Below are 12,844 nucleotides of genomic sequence, written 5' to 3' on the forward strand. Positions count from 1 at the left end.
CACGCAGACTCAACTTGCGAAAATCACAAGCAATTTGTCGAAGCTTCGATTTCAGATATCGAAGAGGCATTTTCTTTTCCAGACGTGTCATCATCTTTCACATGAACACTCAGCCTTGCGGAAATTACGGGCAATCTGTCGAAGATTTCTGGTGACGTAGAAAGCGCGTGAAGATTATTATTCAACCATCCAACGGTTGCCGATAAGAGTGAAAAAATAGTACCGGTTATTAATTCATATAAATGTCGACCTTCATTTTCCATTGCAAGGCAGACATACATAACCCTTCTTCATCTCCGAGAATGCCTTCCCAACAAAGCCTCTCGAGTCACTCAGTGTTCCTTATTCCCTGGGATACCTCTACAAACAACCCATCAAAAGAAAAAGTATTTCATATCATGAAGGTTGAAAGCAAGAGTATCTCATATCATGCTTTCTCCCTGTCCTTCTCCTTGTCGTTGTTTTTCACCTGCGGGACAAGGAGAAAGAGAGCAATCAGCCAGCACTTGGTATCAATCTTCTGATCTAGAACCGACTGCCTGGAACCCCTTCCTGATTGTTTACCTAGCCTTGCTCTCGAGTACTCATTTTCAACATCTTATGCTTCCTTAAGCTACCACATCTGCCTGGGGAACAGATAAGGGAAGTGAAAATGATACCTCGAAGCATGTGGAGACAATGTGCTAATTCATCCTCAGCTAGGGACAAGGAGAAAGAAAGCAAATGGTCGGCCGTGCAGAAGAAACAAGCAGAGAAGAATGCAAACTGCACAACCAAGGAACTCTAATATTCCTCACTCAGAATTCCAAACCAGTTCGAGATCAAAGCTGTGGAAAGTCAACAAGATCATCTATCTCCAAAACCATATTTGCGTTCTTAAACTCTACTTTGTCTGGTTTTTACTTTGCTATATTTGTCATGTTTATTCGTTGTTTGTTTGTTTGCTTTTTTGTGTGTGAGTTTATGCTTGAAACATTGAGGACAATGTTTGATTTAAGTTTGGGGGGGAGGTAACCAAGTTGTTTTGCATAAAATTCGTAGGAGTTTATCACCCATTACTTCTAGTGTTGTTCCTTGCTGTTTGTAAGTATTTTTAAGCTGTTTTGGAGTGTTTTAGTGTGTTTTGACATAAAAATCCGAAAATCTCATAAAAATTTGAAAAATTGTTTTGAAAAACCCAAAAAGAGTTGTTTTTGTGTGTTTATTTGTGTCTTAGGGTATCTTTCAACACAATGATGAGGATTTGGTTTTTAATTCCATGACTGTTAAAGAGAGTTATAAACATGGATGAAAATTTGATTTACTCTTTGGTGTATGCTTGGTTGTGGTTATAATTTATGAATTCACATGCAATCATAAAGGAAAAATCAGTTTTTGTAACATGCTTGAAGGAAGGAACTCAAATGAACGCTACAACCTTGTGAGACTTGAGCCTAAACGTTTATTTGGAGAGTTAATAATCTGTGCATCATTGTTTTCTAAATTCGTTGCATGATCTCATTATTCTTTGCTTGGTTGCTACTTAGAAGGCGTTTCATCATTTAGTTCCAAATGCTAGAACTCATGCCTATTTCATTCAAAGCATGCTATTGATTTGCATAACACATATTCAAGATGAAGTTGTGTAGTGACCACCAAAGCCAAATTGCCTTCCCCCTATTTCATTATGTGTTTAAGTTTAACCCCGTTGAGCCTTGTTAAGCCTATGTTCTTTGTTAATCCATATTATCCTTACCTAGCCTAGTTTTAGGACCATCCATACCCTTGTTCTTGAAGCATAGTAAAGCATGACTTAAAATGAACTACTTTTTGATCAATGTATTGCAGAAAGCAAGTGTGGGGGAAGTGATTCTTGTGTGTGTGTTTGTGCCAAAGTCTTTAATAAGGCACGGGTGGAAAAGAAAAATAAAAAAGTGAAAAGAAAAAAGTTTGTTAAAAAAGGGTCCAAAACATTGAATTTGGCCCTAAGTGTTGCATGAATCTTCCCTTTGTATTTAAAAGTTGATTATGCATTCTAAAGTGAATTCCAAATGTCTATTTCATTGCTTTGCTTGCTATCGCTTTAAGAACGTTTGTTATTCCTATCATTTCTTTATTAGCTATTACCCCCAAGCCCTGTTACAACCCTTGACTTCAATCTTGAGTGTTGTGTGTTTCAATTTGTGGAGTTCGATATTGGTATGAGCATATGGTGTCACTGGTTCTCGCATCTAAGTAGTAGCATTCCATTCATGAGATCTTATCTAAACATGCTTAATAACTCCAGAAAATTGCTTTCTTTGTTATAACATATGTGAGTCCTAGTCTTTCATGTTTACATTAATCTTCTCACATATACTAGTGTAGGGTGTGTAGTAAGAAAATGTGTGTGAAAATAGAGAGCATCTTGTAAGAAATTGAGCAAATTCTCTAAGGCATGTTACTACATTCAAAACATCGTTTTAATTGGTTAATTGTGAACTAGTAAGTGGTGACTGTGATTAAGTATGTGTTCAAGTGTAAAGATAACCAAAATCTGTGGGAATGATGATTTTTAACATGTCATGTTTCATTAAAAATTCCTGAGGCAAATGTTGGAAGGTCTAGGTTGTGTTTTGTTTGTTTCGTTCGTTTTGTTTTGCTCGAGGACTAGCAAAAGCTAAGTGTGGGGGAATTTGATAGAAGCATATTTATGCGACTGAGTTAGCTTGTTCTCATGCATTTATGTTGTTATTTCTTAGTTAATTATGTATTTTAAGCTATTTTCGTGTGTTTGTAGGTTCATAGGCCTTATGAAGCAATAAGATGCAATTTGGTGCATTTTGGAGCAATTTTGGGCTTGGAATGAATAGCACATGCATGGAGCAAGGTGGATGGACAAAATTGAAGACTAAAGAGGATAGGAATGTGTTAAAGAGAAAGAAGAATTAATGTAAAAAGGACAAAGAGCTCAACCACAAAGGGGTGTCACTCCACCATTCACCTTTCCATCATTGCCGTGCACCACCATTGCACTCCCTTTGGATTCCTATGCCGTGCATCATCATCCATGTTCCCTCCATTTACTCATTTGTTGCATCATTCCACCTTTCTTTCATTTCTCTACCATGTGCACAATCATTCATGTTCCCTAGCTGCAACACCACTCCATTTTACCCCTATGCTTTGCATCATCACTTCACTTTCACCTTTGAATCATTTCAAACACCACTCATTGCACTCAATTGCTACACCATTCTTTGTTCCCTCCATCATTTCAGATTTCATGCATCATTACATTGAATCATTGCACTCAATTGCTACACCATTCCTTGTTCCCTCCATCATTTAAGATTTCATGCATCATTGCACTCAATTGCTACACCACTCCATGTTCGCCTCCATTGCCATGCATTTCCTCTATAAAAGGAAATGTGTGTAACATAAATTGAGTTCATACTTTGTTAGATCATTCACTCCCATTTCAACACAACCTTCATCCAAACACATCCATTCTTCTTCACATCCATTCCTCCATACAAACAAACCTTCAAACACTCACCAACACCTTGTGCCGTAGCAAAGGAAGGGAAGGAAAGTGTTTGGACGTGCTTGCTGTCCAACTTGGATCGTTGGAGCGTTTAGGTGTTTTCTTTCTTTTCTTTCTAATGTTTAAATTCATTTCCTTTCGTTTTGTTGTAAATATGAGTGGCTAAACCCCTCTTGGCTAGGGGTGATTTCAAAGCCATGATTATGTGTGCAATATAATTTGATAAATTCCAGTTATGAACTCTTGAATCGTGAATGCAATTGGCTTAACTATTTGATTGATAACTTATTTGTATTTGTTAATTAAGGGTCGACACTTAATTGGCATGCACAAATCCGTTGCTAGAATATAAGGAAGTTTCACATAATCGTTACAAAGTTATATTCACATGTAGTGAAGGTTGCTTATAAACAATCGCGTTAAGTTCAATTCCTAGCATAAGCGACATGATGTCATAGTTGCAAGTACTTTGTCAATGCTTATGATTTTCATTAAACGTAATGATCTTTGATTGTATCTCTATTATGATGTCATGTAGGGAACTTTTGAAGAACGTTTTGGGTTGTAGAATGATGTCATCCAATCCAATAAAACAAGGAAAATCTGAGAGTTAACTAATGATGTCACGGTTAATTTGGAGCATTGTCGTTCATAATTTAATGAAGTAGTAACTGGAAATCAAGTTATTTGCATACATGTCATGTGTGGAGAAAAAGCCTCTAGCTATCCCATCCATCATCTTATTTCTCAAATTTGTTTTACAATCTGTCTAGTTTTTCATACTTGTTTGTTTGTTTCAACTTTGTCCAAAACTCAATCCCCCTTTACTTTAGTGTGTCTAATTAGTTAGAATCTATTTTAATTTGTGTTTCTAAATGTTTTGAGTCAAGTAAAAGCCAATTTTCGTCCAAAGTCATTCCTAGTGTCTAGTTTAAGTTTATTTGGTTGTTTTAAGCTGTTTTGAGTATTTTAAGTTTGCTTTGAGTTTTGTGAGTCTTATTAAGTGTTTTTACGTTTAGTTTTATGTTTTTGAGTCAGTTTAGAGGTTATTAGCAAGCCCTCCTAATCTCCGGTCCAGAATGATCCCTACTTATACTTGTACTACAATTGTCAAAAGAGGGTTAAATTTGTGTGTTAAGATAATTTTCGCATCACTATCGCCCCACTGTTATCATAGTACAAAGTTACTGGTGATGTAATGGTTGGAACCACTCCAAGTTCAGTAATGAACTTCTTTGTCGGCTTCAGTTGCAGCGACATATTCTACCTCCGTAGTGGAATCTGCAATTACATCTTGTTTCTTGCTTTTCCAGCTGACAGCCCCACCATTCAGAATGAACACATATCCGGGGTTGGAACTTCTATCATCGACGTCAAATTGGAAATCTGTGTCTATATAGGCTTTCACTCGCAACTCCGTTGCTCCTCCATAAGCGAGGAACATGTCCTTAGTTCTTCTTAAGTACTTAAGGACCGTCTTGACAGCTACCCAGTGTTCTGATCCTGGGTTAGATTGATATCGACTAGTAATGCTCACAACATATGCCATATCAGGCCTTGTGCATATTATGACATACATGAGACTTCCTATGGCAGAAGCATAAGGAATAACACTCATTTGTCGTATTTCTTCAGGAGTCTTAGGTCTCATGGATTTAGAAAGGTGAATTCCATGTCTCACAGGAAGAAAACCTTTCTTAGACTGTTCCATCTGGAACCTACTCAACACCTTATCTATGTACATAGATTGAGATAATCCAATTAATTTTCTAGATCTATCACGATAGAGCTTTATCCCAAGTACATAAGATGCATCTCCCAAATCTTTCATGTGGAAGGTTTTGGATAACCACACTTTTACAAAAGAAAGTACTGTAGTGTCTTTCCCGAATAGTAATATGTCATCTGCATATAACACTGGGAATACAACTGCAGCCCCTACGACCTTTTGATAAACACAATTGTCGTCTTCGTTTTGAGTGAAACTAAACGATTTGATTTCAGTGTCAAATTGAATGTTCCAGTTCCTAGAGGCTTGCTTAAGTCCATAAATGGACCTCTGAAGCTTGCATACCTTAGTCTGTTCAGACTCGGACATGAAACCTTTGGGTTGAGTCATATAGATCTCTTCCTCTAGGTAGCTGTTCAGAAAGGCCGTCTTCACGTCCATTTGCCATATCTCATAATCATGGTATGCAGCTATAGCAAGCAAAATCGAAATGGACTTAATCATGGCTACAAGAGATAAGGTTTCTTCATAGTCAATCCCTTCTCGTTGCCTATAACCCTTGGCTACTAGCAGAGCCAGCTTTGGGGGAGTGCGACCGATTCTATGGCATAAGGCCCCAAAATTTTGGGGGCCCCCAAAAATATTTTTTATTGAATATAATAATATATATAAATACTAATCAAATAAAAATATATACATATAAAAATCCAATGGGCCAAGACTACTACCTAAAAGCCATGTCAGACTATTACCTAAAGCTAAAAGCCATCACCCATCAGATATAGACTACTACGTACGGCGACAACCTATACAAAAATATATAAAATAATAATTAATAAAAGGCAAACCGGCAAAGTTAATCAATTAAAGTGGAAAACCCATTGACCGAGGCAAAATTCAGATACACTATCTCATGCCAAAATCCCAACGCTGGGTAACTGTTTCTTCTTTTCACACCAGAGTACCAGAGCACCGAAGTCAAAATCTTAGACGATGTGCCTGCCAGTGTCCCGGACTTCCAGCGTAATTCCCTTCTCTCTTTGTTCCACTGTTATATTTCCCACAAATTATTAAACCCTAATTTATAAATTTATGAAATTAAAAAGAAACTTTCAAATTATCAGAGTGATGTAGACTTCGATCAAAGTAAGATATTTACTAATTTAAGTATATTGACTCGAAAATTGAAGATTTGGGTATTTCACATCTATAATGATTTTTATTTTTATTTTTGTACTTTTTAGGGTAAAATCAAGAGAAGAGCAGTCATAAAAAATCATTAGATGTACACGTATTACGGATTATCAGGTTTCATTGTTCATACTTATTATAATTTTTTTGTGATCTTGTTTGAGATATAAATGATGGCACCTACTAGAAAATATCCATCTGGCTACTTGAAACGTCAAAGAAAAAGAAAAGTTGAACAATTGATTTAGTCTCAAAAATGAGTTATTGATAGGTTCTTTTTGAAAGAAAAAGAACCACAAAGTTCAATGGATGATTTAATTACGGAACAGGATGACAATGACAAATTAGTTGATGATTTAGGCAATGATGAAATTGATGATGACCTTGATGAGAATGATAATCATGAGGATGCTCCTATTGTCACTGATCAACTGAGTGAGTCCATTCCCTCAAACATTTATGATTCTTAAATTTGGGATAGTCTTGATCCTAAATAGATTGATTTGTTGGCAGAAAAAAGTTCTGCAAGAGATCTATCAATTGAGAAAGGTCCTAAAGATTAGTTTAATAGGCGTTTTAATGCAGCCTTTTACACTCGATACTTATCCAATGGAGAGAAACATGATAGAGATTGGATAGTCTATTCAAGGGATGTTGATAAAGTGTTCTGCTTTTGTTGTAAATTGTTCAAGAAAGGGTCTCTCAAAGGTCAATTAGCAAATGAGGGCTACAAAGATTGGACACTTCTCAATGTGAGGCTTAAGGAGCATGAAAACAATTTTGATCACATTTCGAACATGGCCACTTGAATTGATTTGCATCTTAGATTGCAGAAAAACGAAACAATTGACAAAGTTGTGCAAGACCAAATCAAGAAAGAAAAAGAGCATTGGAGGGAGTTACTACGAAGGTTGATTTCCATTGTGAAACATTGAGCTAAATATACACTGGCTTTTCGTGGAAATAATGATACTCTTTATCAAGGAAGTAATGGAAATTTTATGGGCCTAGTTCAAATGATGGCTGAATCTGATCCATTGATAAAAAAATCATCTTCAACGCTTCCAAAATAATGAGATTCATTATCATTATCTTAGTCATACCATCCAAAATGAGTTGATATTGTTGATATCTTGTGAAATCAAAGCTGCAATCATTCAAAAAGTCAAAGAAGCTAAATATTTTACTGTTATACTTAATTGTACTCCTAATTTTAGCCACCAAGAACAGATGACCTTGATCATAAGATGTGTGGATATGAATAATACTCCAGTAAAAGTAGAAGAATATTTTTTGCAATATCTGATTATGAATAACACATCAAGAGAAAGACTGTTTGAAGAATTGCATAATGTATTAAAAGTTCTTGATCTTGATATTGATGATGTAATAGGGAGACACCAAGGTGTACAAAAGAGGCTTTTGGATATAAATCCTAGGGCAATGTACATTCCGTGTGGTTATCATAGTCTTAACTTAACGCTTTGTTATATGGCAAACTCTTGTGGTAAAGCGAAAGACTTCTTTGGAACAGTACAACGTATTTACAACTTGTTTGCAAATTCTACAAAACGATGGCTGATGTTGAAAGAAAATATATAAGCATTAACTCTCAAATCATTGTCGGCCACACGATGGGAAAGCCACGAGTGTTAAAGCAATTCAATCCCAACCTCTACAAATAAAAAAAGCTTTACTCCAATTAGCAGAAAGTGATAAGGACTTAGTAACAAGAAGTGCAGCTAAATCTTTGGCAACATACGACATTGGGAATTTTGAGTTTTTATTGGGCATGACTATTTGGTATGAAATATTGGTTGTTGTTAATGAGGTTAGTAAAGATTTGCAATCTAAAGACATGCTTATTGATGTTGCTATAGAACAAGTACAAAGATTGATCGTTTATTTTGAAAAGTACAGAGAAACTGAGTTTGCGAAGGCTATGACAAATGCTAAAAAACTTGCTCTTGAAATGGAAATTGATCTCATGTTTCTAGAAAAGCGTCAAGTTGGTAGAAAAAGACATTTTGATGAGAATGAAGGTGAATCATCCCAACCAACTGAATAATCAGCAGAGGAATCTTTTAGGGTTCATTACTTCTTGTATATAATAGATCAAGCTATTGGTTCACTGAAGATAAGGTTTGAAGAATATTAAGCGTATGATGATATATTTAGGTTTTTGTTCACTTCAGAACGGTTGAATTCGATAGACAATGATAAATTGAAAGATTGTTGTGATCGGCTTCAAAACTTTCTCAAGAAAGATGAGCTTTTTGATGTTGATGGGGATGTATTATTAGTAGAGTTGAAGCTTTTACGAGAGCGTTTGCCAAAAGAAATAAAGACATCCATTGACATATTGAACTACTTGAAAATGATGCATTGTTTCCCGACTGCAAGCATTGTGTATAGAATTTTGTTGATTGTACCTGTTTCTATTGCATCTGCAGAAAGGAGTTTCTCGAAGTTAAAGTTATTAAAATCATACTTGCGGTCAACCATGTTGCAGGAAAGGTTAAATGGACTTGCTTTAATATCGATTGAAAGTGCTTTTTTAGACAAAATTGATTATGAAGATTTAATTGATGATTTTGCAGCAAAGAATGCACGAAGAGCCATCTTTAAGTGAAGCTTCAGTTCTAGACTTTTTAAAGTTTTGTTTATTGCCATATTGCTTTTTAGCATCAAGACATTGTTTAATTTTTTTAAGATGTCTTATAAGAGGCCCCTTTTATGAATTTCGCACAGGGCCTCTGAAATCTCAGAGATGGCCCTGGCTACTAGTCCTTATAAGTCTCCACGTTCCCATCAGCGCCTATCTTCCTCTTGAAGACCTATTTGTTTCCAACATATACAATACCTTCTGAAGGGTCTATAAGAGTCCAGACCTGATTTTGATACATGGAATCCATCTCAGATTTCATGCCCTCTTGCCATCTCTTTGAATCAATGTCGGACATTGCTTCAATGTAATCTCTAGGGTCTTCCTTTGTGTCATTGTCACCAAGAAAGTGTAATTCCCCAAAGTCATTATCCAAGCCATACCTCTTAGGTAGGTTACTAACCCGTTCAGATCTACGTGGAGTTAGGGGTTCAGGAACAGGGTTGTCAACTTGTCGAGTGCTTGTTTGTGGTTCATCATTTCATTAATTTCCATCGTTTTACTTGTAGTTCATTTGAGAACAAATTCATCCTTTAGAAACTTAGCAGTTCTGGTGACAAATACTTTCTGGTCGTCAGGATGGTAGAACTCATATCCTATAGTTTCTCCAGGATATCCCACAAAATAACACCTAACTGATCTTGCTTCAAGCTTAGTAACTTCAAGCTTCTTGACATATGCTTCACAACCCCAAATCTTAATATGATTAAGACTTGGCTTTCTGCCATGCCATATCTTATAGGGCGTCTGTGTAACTGACTTGGAAGGTACTCTATCAAGCAAGTAAGCTGTTGTATATAGAGCATATCTCAAAATGTTACTGGTAGATCAACGAAACTCATCATAGAACGAACCATGTTCATCAAGGTTTGATTTCTCCTTTAAGAAACTCCATTAAGTTGTGGAGTTCCCGGTGGAGTCCATTGTGATATTATTCCACACTCTTTGAGATAATCTAAGAACTGGTTACTTAGATACTCTCCCTCTCGATCTGATCTTAGGATCTTTATCTGTTTCCCAGTTTGCTTCTCAACTTCATTCTTGAATTCTTTGAACTTTTCAAAGGATTCTGACTTGTACTTCATAAGATACACATAGCCAAATCAAGAATGATCGTCGATGAATGTGATATAGTAGGAGAAGCCTCATCTCGACGTAATAGACATTGGTCCACATACGTTAGTGTGGATTAACCCTAGAATTTTAGTTGAACGCTCTCCTTTCCCAGTGAAAGGAGATTTTGTCATCTTCCCTTTCAAGCAACATTCACAAGTACCCATTTGGTCATTACCTAATGGGTGGAAATATCCATCTTTCGACATCTTTGCGAATCTTATCAAGGTTCACATGTCCAAGTTTAAGATGCCACATCTTTTCTTAGTTAACTTCTTCTCTAGCCCTTTTGGGTTTTGAGGTATTTCCGCTTTCAATACAGTGCATCCCATTACTTGTCTCTAGGTGAAAATGTCCCTCTATCATATTACCATGAGAGATAATACGACCATTCAAGTATAAAGTGCAACTTATTTTGTCAAACAATACCGAGTGCCCATCTCGTAAAAGCATAGAGATGGAAATCAAATTCTTTATACATGAAGGAAAAAATTTTAAGTTCCAAGACTTCCCAAAGGGTAGTTTAAGCATGTAGGTGCCTACTGCTTTTGCAGAGATCTTAGTGTCATTCTCAAGTCCCACAATCATCTCCTCATTGCGTACTGTCCTGCTTCCTGTTAGTCCTTGCAATGAATTGCAGATATGTTGACTAGCGCCTGAATCAAATATCTAGGAATTGGAGTTTACTGTAAAAGCAATCTCTATGACAGAAATAGTCCCTTCAAAAGTTCGTGTCATAAGGCTCGCAATGCGCACCTTGTATATCCTCTTCCAATGTTCATCATTTACACAATGAAAGCATGTTCCTCTGGATTTTATTGTCGTCTTATTATGCAACCTTTTCCTTGTGATTGCATTCTCACCCCCATAGCCCCTTTTGAAACCTTGTTCAAACTTACAGCACATGTCAATCATCTCAGAAAGAGTATGATCGAATCTATTCACTTTATAGTTTACTATAAACTTACTGAAATCATCCGAGAGAGATACAAAGAAAAAGTCTTGGGCCATTTTCGCATCGATGGAAGTTTTTAAACTCTCAAGATCTTGAAGATCATTTCCATCTTTTGTCCATGTTTCTGGACTGATGCCCCCTTTGCCATTTTGGCATTCAATAGACTATAAACATTTGAGAATTGTACGTTACTTGTCTCAATGTCTTGCATCCTATGCAAACTATCAACCATGGCACATGAAGTGTCCATGTGCTTATGTAACTTCTTAAGCTCCTTGCTAAGTGAAATGAGGATTTAGCATTTGGTTTGTAAGTCATCCTCAAAGTGTCTAGCATAATTTTGACACCCCTCATTTGAAGCTAGTTTCATAGGAGGTACATAAGGAGGGGATTGCTTGAGCACATACGATATGTTATTCACCTTTGAGACATTCTCAATGTGATGGTACCAAGTGAGGAAACGTTGGCCCTTAAGGCCCTTTTTGTCAAGTATAATGGTATGAGTAATTTTAGGCACGTTGTTAACTACATAACATAACAGAAATCGTATTAGACTGTTGATTTTAAAACTACTTAATTGGGTCTTAAATCAAATAGTACCACCCACTATTTTTGGCAAATTCCACATCCCTCAATGGAATTCAAGAGTTATGATGAACTCTTAGCGGGGTATGGGAGGCTCACCATTACCAAGCCCACCTCACGATGATACGATGTCGGTTAGCAAAAATAATGATGAGAGAATAACGCTTTAGTCATTTACAACTCTTGTAATTACCCATCTTGTTTGTCCTCTAGAGAATGATGCCTCACAATGATATGATGTCGGCACCATTGCACTTAGTTAAGTTATTCCCACCATGCTAGTTCGTGTAGGGGTTCAAGAATAACCTCACAATGATATGATGTCGGCCATCCTTGTTGCCTACCTCACCACATCATGTATGTACATATGGATTCCTCCTGAATACAAGCACATACTTTGAACTTCCCCATGAAAGGGTGAAGCCGGTGTACGAGTCACAAACGATTGGAGCCCACCACAGTGGAAGGCCTACGAAGAGATATTCAAAGCATCTCTCGCTTATCAACTTAATATTTGTTTTGTTGAGGGAGTAGTGTTGGGCAACATCAATTTCATTTTAATCTTATTAAAAGAACTTGGGCCTATCACAACCATTGGTCCAAGTTTATATGAATTAGTAGTATATAATACTCCCACTATTTCGATGAAACAAGCGAGACTATATGGAACTACTAATGAATGCATAGCATCCTCATATGGACTATATAGTCATTTTAGGTATTAGGATGATTATGAACTGTTTGATTTGATCCAACACAAGGCTTGTGTTGGACCTTGGGTCTAAGGTAGGTAGTTGTTGATTTTAGTTACGCGTTTAATCTAATTAAACCGTTATTTACTGTTGGGCGTTGGACCAAACTATTCCAATTTGCATACAAATAAACAAAAAGGAATACATGAAATAAAGAGGAGGGCTTATGCCCCTTTTACAACACATTTGAACTAATCAAATTACATTCAAATCTAAATCACTTAACCCAAACATTCATAGTGTAAAGTGGCCAATCACATAACTCAATTATCGAGGCCTTTGGTTCATAATCACCATTTTCTTAATCAATCACATTAACTAAGAAAGCAACTTAAACAATTGGTTT

At 36.5% G+C, this 12,844-nt stretch overlaps 2 protein-coding genes across 2 annotated transcripts; one reads left to right on the forward strand and one right to left on the reverse strand.

Moving 5' to 3' along the window:
- Positions 1 to 4,727: 4,727 nt before the first annotated feature.
- On the reverse strand, positions 4,728 to 5,159 carry LOC139191351 (secreted RxLR effector protein 161-like). The gene has a single exon (XM_070812110.1). It carries the CDS (start codon positions 5,157 to 5,159, stop codon positions 4,728 to 4,730), a length of 432 nt encoding a protein of 143 aa, XP_070668211.1.
- A 3,061-nt stretch (positions 5,160 to 8,220) lies between these two features.
- On the forward strand, positions 8,221 to 9,060 carry LOC139191354 (uncharacterized). The gene is made up of 2 exons (XM_070812114.1): positions 8,221 to 8,470; positions 8,624 to 9,060. The coding sequence occupies exons 1-2, from the start codon at positions 8,221 to 8,223 to the stop codon at positions 9,058 to 9,060; spliced, it is 687 nt and encodes a 228-aa protein (XP_070668215.1).
- The last annotated feature ends 3,784 nt before the right edge of the window (positions 9,061 to 12,844 follow it).

The sequence above is a fragment of the Malus domestica genome, chromosome 02, assembly GCF_042453785.1.
Source record: "Malus domestica chromosome 02, GDT2T_hap1".
Lineage (NCBI taxonomy): Eukaryota > Viridiplantae > Streptophyta > Magnoliopsida > Rosales > Rosaceae > Malus > Malus domestica.

Excerpts from the sequence above, each read along its gene's own strand:
- LOC139191354 (XM_070812114.1), top strand. The coding sequence starts at position 8,221 with ATGACTATTTGGTATGAAATATTGGTTGTTGTTAATGAGGTTAGTAAA. Across the intron at positions 8,471-8,623 it reads ACATTTTGATGAGAATGAAG|AACGGTTGAATTCGATAGAC; the intron begins GTGAATCATCCC and ends TGTTCACTTCAG.
- LOC139191351 (XM_070812110.1), bottom strand. The coding sequence starts at position 5,159 with ATGAGACCTAAGACTCCTGAAGAAATACGACAAATGAGTGTTATTCCT.